Genomic DNA, 24,797 nt, shown 5'->3' on the forward strand with positions numbered 1-24,797 from the left:
GGTAAGGGAGAGACCAAGCTGGCTGGATGAATATTTTGCAGAGATGCGCATAACCAGCGTTAGGACTGACTCTATCAGATGTATATACGTGAAGCTACAGAACGTGGTTAAATTATTTTGGCCTACCTGATGGAGCCAGAATTCCGTGGGTTTGAATGATGAGAGAATGGAAGCGAGCTCCCCTGTCTGAATGTTGCTACTCTTCACCCTGCCGACCGTAGCGTGGGAAAGATTTAGATGATGATGATGACTACAGTACCGAAATTCGATTTCATTGAAGCTGTTAGTGTGCATTTATAAATTTTTAAATAACAAGCCATATATTTACACCCATTCTGTATTTTTTAATGTAAATAATACTGTGTGCGTAGAATTACATCATTGAAACCTATAGCAAATGCTGCGGAGCGGCTGATCCTGGCGTGGAGATTGTCACATCATGGACAGGTACGTAACTCTAAAATTATTTGAATGCACAGATGTTTGGCATTGATTTTGTCAGTATTATTTGCTTCACAGTTTCACTATTGATAAAGAAGTTCTGAAGGGTAAGCTGCAGTTGGTAAAGTTTGTATCGTGGGTACCGTAGCTCTGATGAACTTGTAGCAAAGTTGTAATATCTCTGGAAGTAGGATTATTTCTACTTATGTATTGAATGTGCAGGTTGAATATATCAAGTTATGGCCTGGTATTTGAGTGGTCAGAAATGTACAGGCTCTTTGGCACAACTTGTGAGCAAATGTTTTGAAGCTTCAGGTAAACATAATGCCATGTATTTTACCATGAAGTACAGCTGTAAGCAGCTGAAACACTGTAAACGTCAGTCACTCATAAGATTCTGTCATAAAAAAATACCTAAAGCATTTATTTTGTTAAGATGACAAGCACTTTTGCCAAATTTAGAGACAATATTGAGGCCTCCAAGAGTTTGGGCAAAAGTGAAAATTGGAAATGATAAATTTCATGTTGGTAGTACTTATCTGAACTTAATTTACTAGGTGCTCCATCTGGATGTACAGTATTTATGATTGAGGTATTTTTCTTTTTTTAAATAATACATACAACCTGCATCTATTTTTATATACCAGTAACAGTGTGAATTAAAAATGGGCTACCTGGTACTAAATTATTATGGATTCTGTTTGATGTTTTCATGCCTGTGAATACTGTATTGTTATCCGCATGTTTTGTTTGATAATTGTGAAGTACAGTTTGATGATTATATCAGTATTACAGAAAAACATATCTTCTATCTATCTATATATTGCCAGACGCCTCAATCCCATACGGGGTGGCCACAAACAAATCGCCTCCACGTCACCCTGTCCCCCGCCATTTCACTGTCCTGCTCCCAACTCACACCCCCCTCTCATATACCTCTCCACCCCATCCCTCCATCTCATCCTCAGCCTCCCCCTCCCTCTACCCCCTGCCACCTCACTCACATACACTCTCCTCGTCAGATCTTACATCAGATAAATTGACGAGGTGAAATAGGATTAGACAAGATTCTTTTATGTTGAAGCATCCAGGTGCCGGATGGATGTAAATAAGAGGTTCATTGTTAACCTGGTAGTCCCAGCCAACAATACACAATCAGGCAGTGAAAATGATTGAATAAAGACATCCTATATCCACTTTTCACATCCAGTCAAGCCTTCATATGCACTGAATACCGGTATTATTTAAAGAACTGCAATGTCAGAGCTTGCAATAGTCATATGATAATGAAAGACCCTCCATTTAAGATGTGATGTCTAAACACAGATGAAAAGGTGCTTACAGTATGTTGGGGAAATTAAGGAGAGGATGTAGCCCAGCTGTTGGAAAAATTAGCACAGGAAAATGTAGCTGAAGAAAAATAGCTAGCTACTGCATGTGAAAATGTAACTGGCGAACTGCATGACAAGAATATGCCTAACATTTTAATATAGCCTACTGTACTCTGGAGTCCTCTCCCATTCTGGAATGTGCCATTGGCATATAACCTCAGTAAAACTTACACTTGAGTATGTGTTAGAATTGAATGGGACATCCTAATTTCTCACTTAACGTGTGGATTGCGCAGTTACATTTTTTTTTTTTTTTTTTTTATCCTACCCCGTGGTGCACTAAAGACTTTTTTTTTTTTTTTTATTTTTTTTTTTTAATAATCTATCTATCTATCTATCTATAGCCCGACGCCCTAATCCCGCAAAGGGTGGCCGCAGACAAAACGCCTCCAAGTCGCTCTGTCACCCACCATTTGACTACCCTCCCCCCAACTCACCCCCCCCTCCCTCATATACCTCTCAACTCCATCCCTCCACCTCATCCTCTGTCTACCCCTCCCTCTCCCTTCCTCCACCACACCTACATACACCCTCTTAGTCAGTCTTTCATTCTCCATTCTATCCACATGTCCAGACCACCTCAGTGTATTTCTCCTAATCTTCTCAACCACATCCACATCTACCCCACAGCGTTCCTTCACTTCTTCATTCGTCAACCTGTCCCTCCATGTCACTCCACATGCTCCTCTCAAGTGACTCATTTCCACTGCCCTCACTCTTGACTTATTCCCCTCTTGCAAGGTCCATGCCTCGCTTCCATACGTCAGGGTAGGGATCACAATACTATCATGCAGTGACTTCTTAACTTCCATACTCACCTCCCTATTTCTTATCACTGCTTTCAGTGTACCAACAACCTTCCTTCCCTGCTGTACCCTTTCACGCACTTCATCCCCCAAAGTTCCATCCTTACTCATCACACTACCCAAGTACTTGAATGCACTCACATTCTCCATATCCTCACCATCCAACCTCACTGCACACTCTGTGACTTCATTCCTCTCAAACACCATAACTTTACTTTTGTTTACATTAACCTTCAGATTCCTCCTCCTACACACTGTCCCAAATTCATTCACCAAACCTTGCAACTCCCATTCATCTTCACTCAACAATACTGTATCATCAGCAAACAGCAACACCGGAATCTTCCAAATCTCACCCTCATTCATTAGGGCCAGCCCCACATCCACTGCCCTACCTTGCACCTCCTTTACAACCTCATCCATGTATATACTGTATTAAACAGCCATGGAGACATCAAACAACCCTGTTTCAGTCCCACATTGAGATCAAAGAACTCACTCAGCTCACCATCCACTCGCACCGTAGCCCTAGCTCCCTCGTACATACTCTTCACAGCACTCAACAATTTCCCCTCCACTCCATATATTCTTAATACCTTCCACATACCTTGCCTACCTATTCTGTCATAAGCTTTCTCCAAGTCCATGAAGGCAGCATACACTTTCCTTCCCTTCTCTAGATACTTCTCCACTAAACATCTTAGAACAAATATCTGATCTACACACCCTTTTCCCTTCCTAAATCCCCCTTCTAGTAAACATCCAGTGCATCATCTGGTGAAAAAAAAATATAATGTCTCTTTCTCTCTCTGTCATTGCGTAAGGCCATGCTTAAGTTCAAGTTTGGGAGTACCGGTAGTGTAAAAAATTAAAAAAGAAAAAAAAATTGTTTTACTTTATTATAAACTTGAAGACAAACATCCAGAGCATCATCTGGTGAAAGAAAAAATCTCTCTATTTCCGTTTTTGCGTAGCGCCATGCATAAGTTTGGGTAGAGGTGGAGTAGTTGGAGGTGATGCACGGCCAGCACAGCCTGAGCTGTGACTCGCAACGCGACGCTACCCAGCCTGAGCCGTGGCTTGCAATCCACAGGTAATGAATTTTCCAGTGTTAGGAAGTCTTATCACTAGCTGCTTGTGGTGATCAGTAACCAGGATATGTAACAGAGAAGAGTAATGTGAGATATGTACAACTGCCTGTAATATACATGTGTGAATCTTAGTGACAGAGGAGCTAGTTGGAGAAGAACAAGGGGGATTTAGGAAGGGAAAAGGGTGTGTAGATCAGATATTTATTCTAAGATGTTTAGTGGAGAAGTATCTAGAGAAGGGAAGGAAAGTGTATGCTGCCTTCATGGACTTGGAGAAAGCTTATGACAGAATAGATAGGCAAGGTATGTGGAAGGTATTAAGAATATATGGAGTGGAGGGGAAATTGTCGAGTGCTGTGAAGAGTATGTACGAGGGAGCTAGGGCTATGGTGCGAGTGGATGGTGAGCTGAGTGAGTTCTTTGATCTCAATGTGGGACTGAAACAGGGTTGTGTGAGGTCTCCATGGCTGTTTAATATATACATGGATGGGGTTGTAAAGGAGGTGCAGGGTAGGGTAGTGGATGTGGGGGTGGCTCTAATGAATGAGGGTGAGATTTGGAAGATTCCGGTGTTGCTGTTTGCTGATGATACAGTACTGTTGAGTGAAGATGAATGGGAGTTGCAAGGTTTGGTGAATGAATTTGGGACAGTGTGTAGGAGGAGGAATCTGAAAGTTAATGTAAACAAAAGTAAAGTTATGGTTTTTGAGAGGAATGAAGTCACAGAGTGTGCAGTGAGGTTGGATGGTGAGGATATGGAGAATGTGAGTGCATTCAAGTGCTTGGGTAGTGTGATGAGTAAGGATGGAACTTTGGGGGATGAAGTGCATGAAAGGGTACAGCAGGGAAGGAAGGTTGTTGGTACACTGAAAGCAGTGATAAGAAATAGGAAGGTGAGTATGGAAGTTAAGAAGTCACTGCATGATAGTATTGTGATCCCTACCCTGACGTATGGAAGCGAGGCATGGACCTTGCAAGAGGGGAACAAGTCAAGAGTGAGAGCAGTGGAAATGAGTTACTTGAGAGGAGCATGTGGAGTGACGTGGAGGGACAGGTTGACGAATGAAGAAGTGAAGGAACGCTGTGGGGTGGATGTGGATGTGGTTGAGAAGATTAGGAGAAATACACTGAGGTGGTTTGGACATGTGAAGAGAATGGAGAATGAAAGACTGACTAAGAGGGTGTATGTAGGTGAGGTGGAGGGAGGGAGAGGGAGAGGTAGACCGAAGATGAGGTGGAGGGATGGAGTTGAGAGGTATATGAGGGAGGGGGGGGGTGAGTTGGGGGGAGGGTAGTCAAATGGTGGGTGACAGAGCGACTTGGAGGCGTTTTGTCTGCGGCCACCCTTTGCGGGATTAGGGCGTTGGGCTATAGATAGATAGAATCTTAGTGTAAAGTTTGTGGACTTTTGGTACTGCTGTATATGGTCTCTCATACTTGTAACTTTGTTTTTCCATTGTTTTGTTTCATGAACAGCAATTTTTTTTTTTTTTTTTTTTAACTGAATAGGCTTCTTCATCCTAATTATCTGTCCATCTTCATTCACAGGGACGTTGTAAATCGCTTAGTATACTCCATGCTCCAGTTCCTCCAGTCCCAGCTAGAGGGAGGGACAGAGGGTGGAGGCCTGACAGAGGAGGGTGTGGAAAGTGTGGAGGTGGCTATACAGTGCCTTGAGACTGCGTATGGGGTGTCACTTGCGCAGAGTGAATTGGCTTCATCTCGGCCCCTTCTTCAAATATTTTCAGAGGCCACCAAAATTGAGGTAAACTAGATCTTTCAGCATTGCATACTAATGTGTGTAATTTTTTGTGAAGTACTGTATTTAGCTGTGGTATTTTAGTGGTTATCCTGTACCATATGTGGTGTTGTAGGTAGTGCGGTACATTTTTGGATGATAACCCCACTTTGTCAACATGAGAGTATTGAAGAGTAGCAAATTTTCCCTTAAACATATTAATGATGCACATTTATTTCATATTGGTAAGAACCTTAGTTTAGCCATGTACTGTAGGTAGTACTGAGAACATTTTATTATCTCTTGGAAGGCCAGCTTCCAGTGCTGTAGTGTCATCATATTACTTTTTGAGGGAATCTGGTTGGATTGTATGTACAGTAATATCTGGTGAAACTTTTGTTCTGTTAGGGTGTGAGTGAGAGTGCGAGCCGTACAGGAGCCCAGAAAATGGACACAGCACCACCCACCAAGGAAGCCACAGCTGAGGAGAAAGCAGATGCAGAGAAGCTCAAGAATGAAGGCAACCAACTTATGCGTGATGAAAAATTTAAAGAGGCTTTAGATTGTTATACCAGGTAAGTGGAGAATAATAGCTACATACACTGTACTATACTTCAGTATATTGGATCTTGATTTCTTAGTACCTGAAGAGGGCCAGGACAAAACTGTTATTTTATCTTTACAGTAAACACAGTTTCAGTATATGAATGACAACCATCTATCCTGGGAGATGCAACCACGAGACTGAAATATTCCTACAACTAGCCCCACAATCATCTTTCTTAGGCAGGAGACATTCAGCCACAAGTACAGTCACTCATTGATCATTCTTCAGAGTGACTACGTATAGCATGAGTCTAGACTGAGATTTTTGCATTATTGTAGATATTAATACACATCTCCAGTTTCTTTTTACCTTTCGGTATCCAGCAACTGTTGTGGAAGTAAATGGTGGTTTTAACACATGGTTTAGCTTCCAGTCCATACAAAACATCAGCTATACCATGGCCAACTGCAGTACAGCACTGTACTAGGATTCTTTAAGAGGAAGGTGGCATCATTTTTAAGTTAAATTTGTATTTGGCCATAATTTCCACCAACAGATATTTTGATTTTGAGTGTTTAAACTGTAGCTATAGCAGTATTATATATTGCTTGCTGGTATGTAATTATGATGGTATTCTGTCCTTCCAACATCCATCCCAGTACTGTAATGTCCCATCAGTAGTGTAGGGGCCTGATGCTAGGCTTCTAGGTCCAGACTTGTATGGTGACCACTTACTCATCCTTTAACAGTAGGACATGAGCAGTAAACCTGAGCCATCCATGGAGACCTTTATGGGCCAAATCATTTTGGATAACCTTAACTCACTAGACCACCAGGCATCTAAGAACATGAGAGCAGTGGGGTTAATGCCTTACTTCAGCACAGCATGAAGGCCAACCCTAGATCATCCTGTTTGGATTGGAGAATTGTCTCATGAAGGGGAAGGTACCCTGCTGTACTCAAGTTTAGTATCAGATACTTTGTGATGCAGGCATGCTGATAATTCTAAGATTGTATGCAAGCCTTTGAACATATCTCCCATGATTCTTAAGGGATGATAATACTCTCCACATATTCTTTGCTTGTAATGCAAGGGAACTAGAGGTGAAGTATTGAGGATGGTGAAAATGATTGTCTTGTATCCCCCAATACTGAACCATAAATTTGTGTAATCACCTGCATCTGTCATTGTTCATTAACTTTTTTGTTATGGGTACACTGATTTTAATTAATATGGCTAATGCCAGATAACATTGGCTTCCCTTTGAAAGAAAAATTGGTTTTAACACGTGCCATCCCGGCGACGTGAATTAACGCGGCAACATTGCAAGGTCACTAATTTGCACAATTTTCAATTTTCGCGAGTGAGTTCGCGAGTGATTTTTGGCACGTATACACGGGACACCTTCCTCTATTCCTCTACAAGATGCCAAGCAGGAACAATGCCTTACACCGCATAACCTCTCCCCCCACCCCTGCACGCCATTATCTCGACAATTCACCTGTTACCAGTGACCTGGCCAATAAAGACATTCAGGGCCAGAGTGATTCCCCAATTGATGACAATGTGGTGGACAAAGTTTAGAGGAAGAAATAGTCAGAAATGATGATCAGGTAATGTGGGAAAAAAAAGGTCATGAATGGTGATGAGTTAGTGAGTAAAACAATGCTGATAATGCCTATATTACTGTTTGAAAACCAATATACTCTTGTACTACATATAAATTCGTACCAAGTAAATAAATAAATACTGTTTATGAGTGGATAAAATAGTTACCCTCCCATAGAACTTGTTTTCTTTTGTGCCAGCCTGTTAGAAAACCCAGTCAGGTAAGGAAGTACTCGCACCTAAATCCGGTATTTTAAACCTCAGGTGAGCGATTTCTCTATGAATTTTCGATGTTTCTCACGAAAAGCGGATGTTTGAGCCAAAAAAAAAAAAGGTCTAAAAATGTCGGGATGGGGCAGGTTAAGCATGGATGTGCAGTACCAGTACCAACAGTGATACAGAAGTTAAGTGCTGCATATAAACAGTGTTTCCTAAGAACCCTGTTATTGCATTTGTACCAAGTTGAGTTTATAAATATGTTTATCTTAAAACACTTTTCCAGGGCAATCAGTAAGGACTCCCAGAATGCTGTATACTATTGTAACAGGGCAGCGGCACACAGTAAACTCAACAATCACCGAGAGGCCATCGAGGACTGCAAGAGGGCCCTACAAATTGAACCACAATATAGTAAAGCCTATGGGAGAATGGGGTAAGGATAATCTTGCACAAGATCTTTCTTTGAAGTCTGTGTGTAAAGGTTGTGTGTGTGAGATGTGCATGAAGTGTACTGTGTTGTGGTATGACTTTAGTGATAATAGAGTGGGTGCATCAGTGAAAAGTGTATGTTTTGTGTGTGTGTGTGTGTGTGTGTGTGTGTGTGTGTGTGTGTGTGTGTGTATGTGTGTGTCCAACTGTGGGCAAAGGCTTCAGGGCCTATTTCTCAGGGGAAGTGACCTATCCCAAGGCCCAGTAGTCCTCCTACACCTCCATATGTCACCACTTTGGCACTAACAACCACCATCCAAATTGAATACATGCTAAGGCTGTCTCATACAGGACTGGTGTATTGGTATCAGCGGGGGTATTTTTATGACATGTTGGCGGGTCATCTGGTAGAACAGAAGAGTCTGCTTTTTGGGAAATTCAAATCCTTAAACTGTTCCCTGCCCCAGCCGGGATTCGATCCTGGGTCCATTAGGACTGCCTGCTGCCTCTCTACTGATTCAGCCACCACCTCCCCATACTCAACACAACCCTTTAAGTCTGGCATTTACATCCGCTGACCCTTCTCCCAGCCAGGGATTTCTGGAAAAACACTGTTTTTTTTAATCCTAAAGGCTGCATTTTTCTAAGACTATGTTCCACCACAGCCACAATTCGGGGTTGATTTTTTAACTTTTACCAAGGTAAATGTACTGTAGTGCTGTTCTTGGGTAGCTGCCCTTCCCTCTCTTCCTTCCTCCTATGTCATTCTTTTTTTTTATACTTTCCTCTTCTGTCTATGGGTGACTCTACACTGAGTGACAAGCCAAATAGTTTCCTGTACACCAGGAAGCCATTTACTACGCTGGGTGGAAACCATATAACCAAACTATGGTGCCTGGTGGTTTAGTGGGTAATTAAGGTGCTCCAACCGGATTGAGCCTGTGTTGGTTCATATCCATGATGTGGTTGGGGTTTATTGCTCACGTAATGCCACTCAGGGATGAGTGAGGCTGGTCACTCTCATCTTAGATGTCAAGACCAACTTGCCTAGCCCTGGGCTCCTATGCTCCTCTTGGGGCAACACAGTTTTAGATGATGATGAAAATTTTTTCTTACAGATTTGAAGAGCTTGAATTTACTCACCTGAAAATGCCAGTCTCATTCCCCTAGGCCTAATGGTTACCACAAACTGCCTGTCGACAATTATAATACAGTATTCCCCCTTCATCGTAAGAGAAAGCCCCCCCAAAATTGGCGGAAACCTAATATTTGTTAGAGAACCTTATCAAAATCAGTGAAATCAATGTAAAATATGTTTCTGTTTTTGAAACTACATGTAGGAGTCAGCATGAGTGTAAAAAAAAAAAAAAAATCCATACTAAAAAAAAATAAATGGTAGAAACCTAATTTTTAGCTAAAGATCCTTATCATAGTCAGTGAAATCAATGTAAAATATATTTCTGTTGATTAAACTACAGTAGGTGCAGGAATCAGCATGAGTATTTAAAAAAAAAAAAAAAACTGAAAAACAAAGAAACTTCGTAAAACACTGTGAAACCAATAAATATACTCTTAAGGTAATGAAAAAAAGCTGTAGAAAGTACATGATAAATAAATAAGTGGCACATAATAGTGTGAAGAAAAACAGTTTTTATCATCATCATCATGACTTCCTTTCCCATCCTAGGGCAGGGTTGAGGTGAAGCAGTGTCCAGACAGCCTAAGAGTGCCCACTGCAATGAGCCACACAGCCATTCACTCATCACTAAAGTCCCTGGAATCCTGGCTCTATCTGATATGCCAAAAACTTTCGCCATATTTTGTAGCTTCACATAAACATATGCAATTGAGTCAAACCCAACCCTGTCACATTAAAAAGGGTGCCAAATCCCCAGTCATGCGCTTCTTCACACAAAATTCCTCCAACCAGCTCAGTCTCTTGTCAGTCCCCTAGGCTTCACCGACTTCCATACCTCTCTTCCTCAGACACTCATTCGGCATATCCCTCCCCCTCCTTGGCCTACCTTGCGTCCTCCCGCCTTCCAATTCACTCAGATATACCTTTTTCACCACCTTGTTGTTATCCATTCTATCCACATGACCTTACCATCTTAGTACACGTTCTTCGATTCTGGTGTCCACAGACTCCCTCCCTCCACATCTTTCACGAATCACATTATTTCGTATCCTATCCACTCTCTGTGTTCCATATACTGTATATTCCTCAACAGTCTCATCTCCACAGCATTTGTTCTTGACTTTTCATTTTTATGCCACACCGTAGTCACATCCGTATGGTAAAGTTGGCACTAACACTCCTTCATCTAAGCTTCGTACAGCTGCAACAAGCCTCTGTTTTTTATCAAGGTCTTCATAGCACCAGCTACTTTCCTTCCTTGTGTCATTCTACTTTCCACTTCTTTTGCACATTTTCCACTCTTTTCTGTCATTTTACCCAGGTATTTGAATCCTCTTACCAATTCTTGTCCCTCTCCATTCATTGTAACAGCACACTGGGTGTCACCTTCTCCCTCAATAATCATCACTTTACTCTTCTCTGCATTTACACTCAAGGCATGATGCTCACAGACATCAACAAACCTCTGCACTAGTCTACCAAGTTCTTGTCCGGTATTTGCAAGTAGCACTGCATCATCAGCAAACAACAAATTTGAGATATTCCATCCATCGCCGTTCATTACCAATGCCATCCTTCTCTCCATTGCTCATGTTTTTACTCCTCTCATCACCCCATCCAAATATACGAGGTGCTGCCCAAAAGTTCCAGTAATTTGAACAGAGGGAGCCAACCATTTGCAGTTTTGCATTTTGCCACAAGGAGGAGTCAGCAGTGCCCCTTGTCCATCAGTGTGGCCCCAGCCGTGTCTGTGAGCGGACATGTTGTTGAGCTACACCTACTTCTGTAATGTGGTGTGTAGGTGATTTGGCAAATTTTGCAATGGCAGACCAATGGCGCAGCAGTGTCAAGTTGATGTTGATTGTTTTCTTTGATCTCCAAGGGATTGTTCACAAGGAATTCATCCCACCTGGCCATTCTGTCAGCAGAAAGTTTTACTGTGAAGTTTTGCAGCGTCTGAGGGAGAACATCTGCCACAAACGTCCAGAGCAGTGGAAGAACAAGGACTGGGTCCTGCATCATGACAACGCCCCCGCCCACACATCAATTGCTGTCCAGCAGTTTCTGGCTTCCACTAACATGGTACCGGTAGTCATTTCCCACCCACCTTATTCGCCTGACCTTGCCCCCTGCGACTTTTTCTTGTTTCCCAAGCTGAAATTACGACTGACAGGGCATCGTTTTGACTCAATTGAGGAGCTCTGGACAGAATCACAGGAGATGCTCAAGACTATCATGCCTAAAGCCTTTCAAGGATGCATGGACTTATGGAAAAAATGCTGGGACCAATGTATACATGCCCAAGGGGACTACTTCGAAGGCGACAGTGGAGGTAAGGGAACTTGTTTTCCAACAATATTCAAATTACTGGAACTTTTGGGTAGCACCTCATATGTTGAACAGCAATGGGGACATCACACAACCTTGTCACACCCTCACAGTGATCGTGAACCATTCACTTAGTTGCCCATTTACCCTTACATATGCCTCACTACCATCACTAAAACTCTTGACGGCACCTAGCAGCATACCATCTACACTGTGCATGCGCAAAACCTTCCACAATCCTTGTGTGTCTACTGTGTCGTATGTTTTTTCCAGATCCATAAATGCCATAAACATTTTATAGTCCTTCTCACAAGCCATCTCCACTGTCTGTCTCACTACAAATATATGATCCACACATCCACTGCCACTCGTAAAGCCACCCTGTTCATCACTCACTAGGACTTCTGATATCTCACATACTTTCTCCATAATAATTCTTCCATATACCTTCCCTAGAACACTCAAAAAACTTATGCCACGATAATTCTTGCACTCACTTCGCCCACCTTTATTTTTGTACAGGGGTACAATCACAGCCTTTTTCCGCTCTGCTGGCACAGTTTCACTTATCCGTGCCTTCTTACCGGTATCTCCAACAAGCACTTCATTCCACTCTTTCCATTACACTTAATCATCTCTGCATACACCTCATCAGCCCCAGCTTCTTTCCCATTTTTCAGCCTCTTCACGAGGTTCTTCACCTCTGCGAGTGTCATATTTCCTGGCTCTGCATTCCTTCTCTGCACACCCCCAAAACCAGCCATGTTTACAGTGGCTCTGCTGTCTCAATTCCCATTCATCGGGCTTTCAAAATATTCTTTCCATCTGGTCCTTACTTCAACCCCATGGGTTACTAATCTACCACTTACATCCTTCACATTTTCACGTTTGTTTCCGCTGTCACTTCTATATTTCCGCACCTCTTTCTGGAATAACATCCCATTTTCGGAGTACAGGCAGCCCTGCACATATGTGGAGGTTAGAGGACACAGACCCCCGCAAATGTGGAATTTCCACGAATGTTTGGTGCGCCTCCCCATAAATGCCTCTATGGCTGCAAATCATCCCCTGTGAGCAAGTGTGCACATACTGTACCCAATAAGCCATATCTGGGACCTGAAATTAGAATAAATTATCACAAATAGTAACAGACCAACTGTATTAAAAAGTTTAATAGCAAATACGGTTTGATTGGGTATGGCTGTACTAAGCTAGGGTAAATATGTACCTGGCGACTTCCACAGACTTCTGCGACTGAGTGCGTCTTGCGCACATCCATGGGAGTGTGGGCAGGTTATTAGCTACATATTTACCCCAGCTTCTTACAACCATACCTATTAAATTCGGAGTTAACTCACCACTGTCCCTGAAGTTTGGCAGATGAACTCTGACAACTTGTGATGATGATGATGAACCTGACACACGTGGGACAAAGTTATCACAAGTAAATCGCACAGTCAGGCGCCAATTCACTCATCTAATAGCACAGCAATGCGCTTGTTACCTTTGAACAGGTGAGAGCACAATTTTTGGGCACAATAATGAAATTACGGGAGGTATGGCATGGCAGCGTAGAGGCAGCGAAGCGACTGAGGCAGTGTCAGAACACAGACTGAGGAGCACGTGAGCACGGTGGTTGGGTGCAGACCTGCTTTAGTGCGAAATGACCTGCAAGCATCTGCATTGCTACACTTTGCAGCTGCAAACGGAATCTTGGCTCCACAGAGGGGTAATTCACGAATTTGCAAGACCCGTGAAAGCTGAATCCACAAATATGGAGGGCTGCCTGTAATTTGCATTTATTTTCTCCCTATATCATCATTTACCTCCTTTTTCCTCTTCATTAGTCTCTATGTGCTTCTTGCTCTCAGTATATTCAGCTCTTATATCAATTGAACCCCTGTCCTGTAACCACTGTAGCCACTTCCTCTTTTCCTCCACTGCTCTCTTAACATTTTCATCCCACCATGCCGTACTTTTCTTCTTTGTTGTTACTCATGCCGTACCACACACGGCTTAAGCATTCCTAACTAAGCAGTCCTTATATGCATTCCACAGGCTGTCCAGATCCATTTCACTCCAATCCACTAAATGCAACTCCTCACCTACTTTGACCCTGTATTCACCTGCTATTTCTTTGATCCTCAGCTTCTTGACTTACAGTCTTTCTCCTTGAGTGCTCCTCACTCTCCAGGTCCACCTCACTCCTCTTAACTTTATCTTGCATATCACAGTCATATGATCTGACATATCTTGCATATCACAGTCATATGATCTGACAGACTTCCACATCGTCCTCTCACTGGCCTTGTATCGGCAACCATTCCCATGCATCGACTTCTCTATGAGCACATAATCAATCAGACTCCTGTCAACATGATCCCCGTTCCCTCTATACCATGTACTGTATATTTATGTGTATCTTGTGTTTGACATATAAGTTACAAATGCACAACCTCCTTTCCTGACACATATCCTTCAGCCGCTTCCCATAATCATTTTCTCCTGGTACTCCATTACAACCCATTATGTCATCCTCAGGACCAGTGCCTATTCTTCCATTCAAATTGCCCATTGCGATCACTTTCTAGCTCCTGGACATTTCTCCCACTGCTACATCCAGCTCATCCCCAAACCTGTCTTTCTCTGTCTCACTCCTGTCGTCACATGGTGCATACACTACAATCACTGTCACTTTCACCATCTCAAACTTGAATTTGACATACATACATCTCGAGCTGACGCATTCGTATTCTCACATTCCACTCATCCTCACATCATTCATCATCAGAGCAACTCCTTCTTTGCATCTTCCTCGCCCATTAATGCCCAGTCTTACACATTGCACACCCTCCCACTCTTCCACTTCACACCCTTTCTCATTTGTTTCACACAATGGCATTACGGCATTACTATAAACTTATGACAAGCCTTTCTATGCATCAGTCAGAGTCATTTGGTAAGGATTAGAAGGGGATCATAGCAGGGAAATTAGTGCTTCATAATTGGGACACAGGCTATGGAGGGAATGAGGTGGAGGCAGGGTGGGGGATCTCAGACAGAGGTGAGACATACCCACAATGCGAGGGAGCGGTGATGTGCGGGTAATTTTGGTGAGAGTAGACAGACACAGGCCGACCATGGCAGAGAAATTTCTGTCCCATATTCTGGACAAAGGACACGGAGGGAGGAAGGTGGAGGCGGGGTGGAGGGTCTCTGGAAGGGATGAGGGGAGGTGAGATGCACCCACAATGTGGGGAAGGTGTTGTGGGGGTTATTATGGAGGGAGGAAACACACAGAAAGTGATCATAGCAGGGAAAGTTGCCGTGTCATTTAATATAAAGGAGGGTAGGTGGAGGTGGGGGGCGAGGGGGGGAGTGGGCATGAGACACCTACCCATATGATGTAGGTGGGGTATTGGTGGATAGTTTGGTTGGGAGGGAACAGAGTGGGCTATATCCAATCAGCCTGGGGGAGGTGGAGAAGTGGCTGGGGGGGAAGAGGTGTCTCTCCACAGACCTTGTGAGGCAGTGGGATCTTCCGTTCCACCACCTCATCCCCTAGTTCTGTTTGGGTAGGATCCATTCATGTCATAAAAAGGGTTGGCTTAGTGCTCAGCAGTTTTTGACAGACCTGCTACAATTGTCAGTCATAGGACTCTGTGGGGCAAACTTGCAAACTGACGATCTTTCGTCATAGTACTGTAGAGGTTAAACCGTAATATCTCAGTTAATGCAGTAATATATATAATACTATAATATAATATAGTACTGTGATATAATACTAGAAATTATAATAATACTATAATAATAATAATGCCACAAAACACTAGATCATATAAACATCTTGGAGATTTCAATGTTCACCACCACCTTTGGCTCTCCTCTCCTTTCACGGATCCACCTGGTGAACAAGCCTACATCTTTTCTATCCTTAATGACCTAGAGCAGCTTGTACAGCACCCTACCCGTATCCCTGACCGCCTTGGAGAGAGCTCCAACATACTTGACCTCTTCCTCACAACTAATCCTTCTGCTTACTCTGTTAATCTTTTCTCTCCATTGGGCTCCTCCAATCACAACCTTATTACCTTAACCTGTCCTATCACTCCAGTACGGCCTGTGGACCCTCCAGGGAAACATCGTCTGTGGCATTTTGGAGCCGCGGACTGGGAGGCCCTCAGGCAGTACTTCTTTGATTTTCCCTGGAATGATTATTGCTTCCATGGCCGTGAGCCATCTGAGTGTGCCTTGCCCATTACGGAGGTTATTCTTTCGGGCATGGAAGCATACATTCCTTTCTCATATCCTTTGACTAACGCAAGAAAGCCTTGGTTTAATCACGCTTGTTCTAATGCTGTCCGCAACAAGGAGAGGGCCTACAAAAGGTACCGGAGCCAACCCACCCCAGAATCACATCATCTTTACATTTCTGCCCGGAATCGTGCTAAGTCTGTTCTTCGCTCTACTAAAAATAATTTCATCCATACTAAATGCTCTCAACTCTCCAACTCGAATTCTTCCCGCTCCTTCTGGCACCTTGCCAAAAATCTTTCTAACAACTTTACCTCATCATCCTTCCCTCCTCTTTTCTACTCTGATGGTTCTGTAGCTATTTCTTCTACTGATAAAGCAGATCTCTTCGCACAGACTTTCTCCTCCAATTCCACCTTAGACGATTCCGGTGCTGTTCCTCCATCACTTCCCCCCTCTGACTTCCTCATGACTGACATTAAAATTTCTTCAGTTGATGTATTTTCTGCCATCACTGGCCTCAGTACTAACAAGGCATATGGGCCTGATGGGGTCCCTCCTGTTGTTCTCAAGAACTGTGCTTCTGTGCTTACACCCTGCCTAGGCAAACTCTTTCGCCTTTGTCTGTCAACTTGTCCCTTTCCTTCTTGCTGGAAGATTGCTCTCATACAGCCAGTCCCAAAGAAGGGTGACCACTCCCAATCCTCCAACTATCGTCCAATTGCTTTAACGTCCTGTATTTCAAAAGTTTTCGAGTCAATTCTTAATAGAAAAATTTTAAGGCATCTTTCCTATCACAACCTTCTTTCCGATCGTCAGTATGGGTTCCGTCAGGGACGCTCCCCTGGCGATCTTCTCTCCTACCTTTTAGACTCCTGGTCATCCTCCTTTTGGGACTTTGGCGAAAGCTTTGCCATTGCACTTGACATCTCAAAGGCTTTCGATCGAGTCTGGCATAAATCTTTAATTTCCAAACTGCCCTCCTACGGTTTCTATCCTTCTATCTGTGCCTTCATCGCTAGCTTCCTTTCTGGTCGTTCTATAGCCGCTGTTGTAGACGGCCATCGTTCTTCTCCTAGATCTATCAACAGTGGTGTTCCTCAGGGCTCTGTCCTATCACCAACTCTCTTCCTTTTATTCATCAATGATCTTCTAAGTTGTACATCTAACCCTATCCACTCATACGCTGATGACTCCACCCTTCACCTTTCCATTCAGTTCCCACTACGCCCATCTAAACAGTTACTTCAACAAACAAGGGATGAGGCTATGGCACACCTAATGTCTGACTTGGCTCATTTCTCTGATTGGGGTAAAAATAATATGGTTGTCTTTAATGCATCTAAGACTCAGTTCTTACACCTATCAACCCGACAAAATCTTCCACAGGTATACCCACTAATGTTTAATAATATTCAACTTAATCCTGCATCATCCTTGAACATGCTTGGGGTTTCATTTACTAGGGACTTATCTTGGAAAGATCATATTACATCTCTTGTAAAATCTGCTTCCAAGAGATTGGGTGTGCTAAGCCGACTCTGCTCTTTCTTTACCCCTGCACAATTGTTGACTCTATACAGGAGTTTTATCCGCCCCTGTGTGGAGTACAACTCTCGTGTGGGGAGGCTCCCCACATACAGCTCTTCTCAATAGGGTGGAGTCAAAGGCTTTTCGTCTCATTAACTCTCCTCTTCTTACTGACTCCCTTCAACCTCTGTCTCTTCGCCGCACTGTTGCATCTTTATCTCTTTTCCATCGCTACTTTAATGGTCACTGCTCCTCTGAACTGTCTGCTTGCATTCCTCCACCTCTACGACGGGCGCGTAGCACCCGTCTGGCAGCAAACTCTCATCCCTTTTCTGTCCAACTCTCTAATGCAAGAGTTAACCGTTACTCCCAGTCTTTCATTTATGCAACAGGTCAGCTCTGGAACTGTCTCCCTCTGTCTGTATTTCCTGCTGCCTATGATCTCCAGTCTTTCAAACGCAGTGTGTCCAGGCATCTCAAAATGATCGGATCTTTGAATTTGGCTCTATATTGTATTTTGTTTTTCTCTTGGAGGGAACTGTTACTGCGGGCTCGTGGCCTTTGGTTCCTTCTTCCTCGCATAAAAAAAAAAAAAAATGCTACCCGGACGTCTCCTTGCAGTCATCTGTACAAGACACCTGGACGCCATGGGTTAAAGGATAATGGTTATATAGTAGTCTGACTGAATATACTGTACTTCAGTCCAATTATATGTTTTTAAGCTTTGCCATATGTATGGTGAAGCTTATTGTTTTGGTAAGTACTATTGTTTTTCTTTGCACTTTTTTTTTCTTAGATCTTGATGATATTATAGAAGAAAGTACCCTAGGGTAACCCAAATACTTGTGACAAATATAAATGACCTTGACCAATTTTTTAAGGTCATATACTCATTTTTGGTGCAAGAATTGCCTTTTTGAAATTCAGATATCTCTAACTTATTGAGATTTAGCTATTTGGTTGAATATCCTATGATAAAAGTTTTTTGAGAATTTTTGCTCGATATTTTGCCATTTAGCATAGTGGAAAGTTATGGATTCAAATCTTCTCAGTGTTTTCTCTGTAGCATATTTTTTAGAAAACCACAAAATCTGTAAAGCTGTAACTTTACAGAAATAGCTGTGGTTCCTCTCTTTATCTGAAAGGAATATGTTTACAATTAAGCATACAGTTAGCTTGTTTATTGAGACAAATGTAAATTGTATCCATGCTGACAATGACAGTCAGTACGATAAATTGTTATGGCAAAGCTTCCTTGTTGTGACTACACAATAAGTTAGTAGGTAACTAGGTTTGTTGTATTTTTGTTGTCTCCAGATAAATTTATTCAGCATTAGAGAGATTTCCTGCTGGAGAAGTTTGATATAGCCTTCATTTACTCCATCACTTTAGCAGGTTTACCCAGAGCTGAGTATAATAATTTCGAGGCAACAAGAAATATTCAGTAAAATACATCACTGTCATGAAGGGGTGAATATCCCACATTGTTTGCAGGCTGGCACATTCCAACATAAACGAACACCGTGAAGCCAAGGAATGCTACCAGCGCGCCCTGGAACTTGAGCCTGATAATGAGAGTTACCGTGGCAACCTAGCCATTGCAGAAGAGAAATTACAAGCAGATCCAAACCAACAGCAATCTCGAGCTAACTCAGTAGGAGGGTTGGGTAAGTTGTACAGTAGTGAGGTTAGATATCAGCTGTTCAAAAATTGGTACCTAATTAACTCTCAGATTCACATTGGTATGTAAATAATATTCTGGGTGATGCATTTGCAGATGCTGACCTGTGCATCCTTTAATGCAGACCTGTGTGCCCTGTAATGCTGACTTGCCACATTCCATTGGTTTACAATACCAGTTTTATGGAAAAAGATGGTTTTTTGAAATATGTCCCATATTTATCGGTACATGTGTAATGAATGTTGCTTATATACTGTATGTGCAGAATAAAAAGTCTAATTTGTTTGTTATCATCATCATCAACATCATATTTGTTGTCTGTCAATCTGTACCCAGATGCTATTATTCCGTAAGGGGTGGCCATTTGTATGGGAAGAGGGGCTAATCTTCCACCAACCCACTTGTTGACTTGTGAATGCATATGGGTTGGTTACATGGTTATCACCCAGTGTTGTGAATGGTATCCTGGCTTATTTTTTTACTTTATTTATTTATTTATTTATTTTTTCATGAACCACAATTTTTTTTTTTTTTCCCATAGCCATGGACCAGAATATCTTGCAGAGAGTAGCTTTGCATATAGTACCATTTTACCTGATACAGTGTAGACTTTAACCCGGTCAATGTTTTTTTTTTTTTTTTTTTTTTTTTTTTTTTGCCATCTCCAGATGATTTTATTCATTCATGGGAGATGTGTCAAACTGGAGTTTCTTTACACCATTTCCATAGATGAAAAAAAGAGGTCTGGATGATGAATAAATTGTCTGTTGGGAGTAGGACTGTAACAGAAATTATATACATTCTTGGATGAAGGGGGTAATGGGACAGCTTGTATTGTTTAACTTGTTTAGTCCCTTGAGGTGCTATAGGGGGACACCTTCCTGTAGTGATATTGATGCTACCAGGTGGATCTGCTGTCTGGTCAGACAAACATTCCTCAGTTCACTCCTTTTCCCAAAATAGGTTGATGGTAGACTGCAGGAGAATGGTAACTTCTCCCTGCAGTTAACTAGGTTCATATTCAGATGAGCCCAGGTTTTACAGCTACTACTACACTAACTCATGAAATTCAGGTGGTGTCCTTTTGTAGATTACTCTCTCATTGTGTAACTGATGACTGCTGTATGTTGCAGGTGGTCTACCATTCAATTTTGGGAGTTTGGCTGGGTTGGGAGGTGCAGGTGGGCCAGATCTTTCATCAATGCTAAACAACCCTGGCTTCATGAATATGGCCACACAGCTCATGTCTGACCCTAACATGCAGAATATGTAAGTAGAGTATTGCCCAAATCCTTAAACCCATTCACTTTGACGAGCTTAAGGTCACAACAGCAACAGCAACGAGCAAACCCTTATTCAAACAGACAGTTAAAGGGAAGCCCAGTTCTTTGAAACTGATTGTCCATTAGCATCAAATGTAGCCCAAATAGCCTTCATAATAATTAATAAAGATGCTGTGCACATCACACATTGTGTAATGCAAAATTGTTTGTATATTCAGTAAACCCTTGCTATAGCAGACTTAAACTGGGGGGAAGCCTGATCCAGTAAAGCTGATAGTCTGTTATATCCGACAGTCCTCCCCTGTAGCCTAGCTTGAGGGTCCTGCACCTTGAGAGGGGAACTGCAGAACTGATGATACTGCTGTAATCAGTCATGTAATTGCATAGATAAGGTTGTGTATCTTTGTTCATAATACTAAATCCAGTTGATATGATCTGTATTTTTATCAAAGGATGAGCAGCTTCATGGGTAGTATCGGAGGGATTGGTGGTGGCGGCGGTGGCACAGGGGGAGGGGTGCCAACTCCACCCAATGCTACTTCAGGTGCTCCTCCCAGTGCACCACCCGGGGGAGCACCAGGTGGTGGACTTGAGGCTCTGCTTAATGCGTAAGTCTTTCTTACCTCACTGATATTTAAACCTTTACATTGTGGATGTATTTAGATCAGGTAATAAATAATTTTTTAAGGTAAAATTGTTATACTGTTACATTTCAATTTTCTGTTTTGGGGAAATATATCAGAAAGCCAAAATGAGTGGAATGTGGTAGTGGATTAGTTAAGTCTGATTGTATCATGATACTAAAGTATAGATGACCGGTCTTTGCAAATATAATTTTGGAGTAAGTGTGCAGAGGTTTGAGTTTTTCAGTGAAAGCAGCTGGTTCACACACACTTGACAAGAAATTGCAGCTTTGCTATATATGTTCATGAAAGAAAGTTAATCATTAGGACCATGGAACATCATTTTCTGTCACGAGAAATAACCCACTCGCTTTCATGTTCTATGCATAGCTGTAAGAGGTATTTGAAGTGAAAGGTGAGAAACACATGTGATTATTTTTTCTCATGGAGTGGCAGTGTTTTTTAGGAAAATTTTAGTTTTATACCATGTCCTCCCCCCCCCCCTTTTTTTTTTTTTCCCAATAAGTGCCAAGACATTGCCCCTGGGTAGAAGACTTTTGGTTTGGAGCATGTGGCACTTTATGACTGGATGCATTTCCTGATGTCTACCAATAATCTTTGGGTGGACTCACACCTCCGACCCTTCAGTCAAAGTGGAGGGCTCTAAACCATTGAACCACGGCTGCTTGACTGGGCCATAGAGCCCCACTAGGTGACAGGAGAGCGTTACCTCTCCCAGTAGGGCAGCTGAGGTGGGGCGTGAACTCTCGACCCGTTGGTCTCAAGTCAGATGGTGTACCACTGAGCCACCCTGCCCCCAATGAATAATGAAAGAGAAAGCATAGCATATATTATATTTGGTGATTGATAAACAGGCTGGTTTCCGAGTTCATTTGTTTTGAAAGGCTTTTACGGATGCTTGCATGTGTCAGCCTTGTTCACATGATGGCAGCTGCTTGCACAATCTCTGACAGCAGCAGTGTTCAGTCTCCTAACTGCAAAAGAATATCACATTGAAATTGTCTATATGTGTGCAGGGGGCGACAGCTGGCGGAGCAGATGCAGACTCAGCATCCCGAGTTGGTGGAACAAATTCGTCAGCAGATGAACCGGGGAAGCGGGACAGGGGATGGGCAGGGGGGCAATGGTGGGAGTGGGCAGGATTCCTCCTCACCACAGTAATGTAACTCACCCAAGAAACTTGTATGAACATTCATACTGTTGTACACAGCTCTTCAATTCTATGAAGGTTATGTGTGTGTGTGTGTGTGTGTGTGTGTCACCATTTGTTATTAATGTTACAATGATCCTCCTAAACCCAGATTGTCTAATGCCTGGGAGAATATCAGGGTTTGGGGGATGTACAGGATTAGGAGTTATGGAAGTGCCACATCTCATTTTTGTTTTGTAGAGATTATTGACTGTACTTGTAGGAAGTTTATTAATTGCAAACATTATCAGCCAGCATAGAAGACAAGTACAGTAATTAGTTCTTTGCAAGGTAAGTTAAGGAAGTGATGTACAGTACTGTATATAGAAAGCATGATTATAGGTAAATCACTGTAACAGAGTATACAATTTCAGTGTGTGTCTGGGTTGGGAGGATTATAAAAATGATATTAATTTCAGTAGTCATAAAAACTCAACAGTTTATCATTATTGTCTGAGCTAAGTATGCTGTAATTGCTCTTTTCTTGAGAGTTTGTCACAGTTCACCTGACAAACCAAAATTTGTGTGTTGTTAAGGCTCAGGTCTCTGGTATCTGGTTACAGCATACTGCAGTAGCACATTTTACCAGATATTAGTATGATTATACAGGAAGATGAGGATGTTCTTTGAATGAAACATATTTGAGCAAATTTTATATTAATGATTATTTGTGCTGATATAATAGTCCTCTTAAGGTATTGTAGATACCATTATATTGCTGTACTGTACTCATTTCTTATTGTCAGATCTGTGATTATAAACTTGCTTCCTAGTGCATCAGCCTGATGTATCACCTCTGTGCTATTTTACACAAATGAACAAGAAAAGATAATGATTTTTCTTCTGTGTTTGATCACATGAAATTTGTTTTATATATCTACTGTATATCTTTCTTTAGCATTAGAATAAATTGTGCAAGTGTGGGAAAAATATAAGGGTAACACACTGGTAACACATGCAAATCACGTTTATGACATATACCGTAATCAAATACAGGTAACACTAGAAAAAAGAGTAATGAAGTCTGCAAGATCTGTGTGAGTACTGCCTGTGTTAACAGTGTATATACTGTATGCTTAAATGCAGTTTGGTGATGTAGGCCAATGATGCGTGTGAAGAGCTGCCCAACTAAAGTTTATAATACAGGTTTGCTTGATTATAAGTATTTATGCTTTTAAGGAAGCAATTGGTGTTATCTTTCTTGAATGGAGTAATTTTACGTACAGAGCTAATGTCATTTTTCATTAAATAGGAGGACTATAGAACATGTCCTTGCACCTTTGTATTTTCATATATTGAGAGGTAGTTATTACTATAGGTGTGATTTGTAGTTACAGCATTGTATAATAGTTTCAGAGCTACAGTTCAGATAATAAAGCAATAAAATTAATGTCTCAGATGTGCTGATTTGAGCTTGGATAATACTTAGTACTGTAATTGTATATTTCCTCTCATTACAGCAGTCATATCATATTACTGTATTAACTTTGTTTATGAAAGAATGGAATTTGTACTCGTTTAAGGATGTAAAACCTTATCGTAAAAGAGTGCATGACAGTAATAATCCTGGTAGGCTAGATTCAGCAGTTCAGTTTATATACAGTACTGTACTGTCTCTTCCTAGTTTATGGTTCTTAGTTTGGTGCTGTAAATTGATATCCTAGAATAGTTATTGGATTTAAACTTTTGATATTTAGGGGATATAGGACTTGATAGCTTTGTGGAATATATAAAGACAAAATTTCTGAATCAGTACTGTACCTTACATTGTTGTTGTTGTAAATGCGACAACACTTGGGAGTAAAGTTAAGATTTTAGCACCAGGAGGAATGTGTTGGTTATTTTGAGGAGTTTTCTTACCAAATTCTTGGCTTGCAACCTCTCCAAGGGTTAGTATAGAATGGAATAGGTTATGTTGGATGAGTTATGAAGATTGTGTACAGAATGGAATAAGTTATGTTGGATAAGTTATGAAGATTCTGTACATTAACCTTTATTTCTACATGCAAAGGCATTGCAGCATAACACAAAACATTATCCTTGTAAAATACAGAAATATGTTATTCATTTGAATACATTTGTATTTTTTTCCAGATGCATATTGCATGTAGTGTATTATATGCCCACAAACTGCAGGAAGTTAGAAGGGAGGCTTATGAGCTAAATAAAAAATTCATGCCTGTCTGGTAGCCCTCACATAGAAAATTCATGGTTGCTAGGGAAGTTTATATGGGACTTTTACTGTAATGTGTTTTGGATATCTGAATACCAAGAATTTTCACATTAAAAATTAAGGGGTGATTGGGGCTTATTGCTTACATAATATCACCTGGGAATGAGTGACTGGTCATTCTTGCCTTAATGTCTGGACTGAGTAGCCAACCAGGGCCCAACACATCTTGCTGGGGCAGTAAATGTATATTGCCATAATGATGTATCTGCAGTACCGGTACTTGGTACAGAAGTGGAAAATGGGTAC

General features: G+C 41.8%; 1 protein-coding gene across 1 annotated transcript; it reads left to right on the forward strand.

Moving 5' to 3' along the window:
* Positions 1–367: 367 nt before the first annotated feature.
* LOC145398411 (small glutamine-rich tetratricopeptide repeat-containing protein alpha-like) lies at positions 368–24,625 on the forward strand. Its single transcript, XM_080271287.1, has 8 exons — positions 368–447; positions 5,278–5,494; positions 5,876–6,042; positions 8,126–8,275; positions 19,016–19,188; positions 20,336–20,471; positions 20,938–21,093; positions 22,146–24,625. The coding sequence occupies exons 1-8, from the start codon at positions 440–442 to the stop codon at positions 22,288–22,290; spliced, it is 1,152 nt and encodes a 383-aa protein (XP_080127413.1). The 5' UTR covers positions 368–439; the 3' UTR covers positions 22,291–24,625.
* Positions 24,626–24,797: the final 172 nt, after the last annotated feature.

This window comes from Coenobita brevimanus, chromosome 45 (assembly GCF_032717465.1).
Source record: "Coenobita brevimanus isolate Jiangsu-jjx chromosome 45, ASM3271746v2, whole genome shotgun sequence".
Classification (NCBI taxonomy): Eukaryota; Metazoa; Arthropoda; class Malacostraca; order Decapoda; family Coenobitidae; genus Coenobita; species Coenobita brevimanus.

Excerpts from the sequence above, each read along its gene's own strand:
- LOC145398411 (XM_080271287.1), top strand. Across the intron at positions 6,043-8,125 it reads GCTTTAGATTGTTATACCAG|GGCAATCAGTAAGGACTCCC; the intron begins GTAAGTGGAGAA and ends ACACTTTTCCAG. Across the intron at positions 19,189-20,335 it reads TAACTCAGTAGGAGGGTTGG|GTGGTCTACCATTCAATTTT; the intron begins GTAAGTTGTACA and ends TGTATGTTGCAG.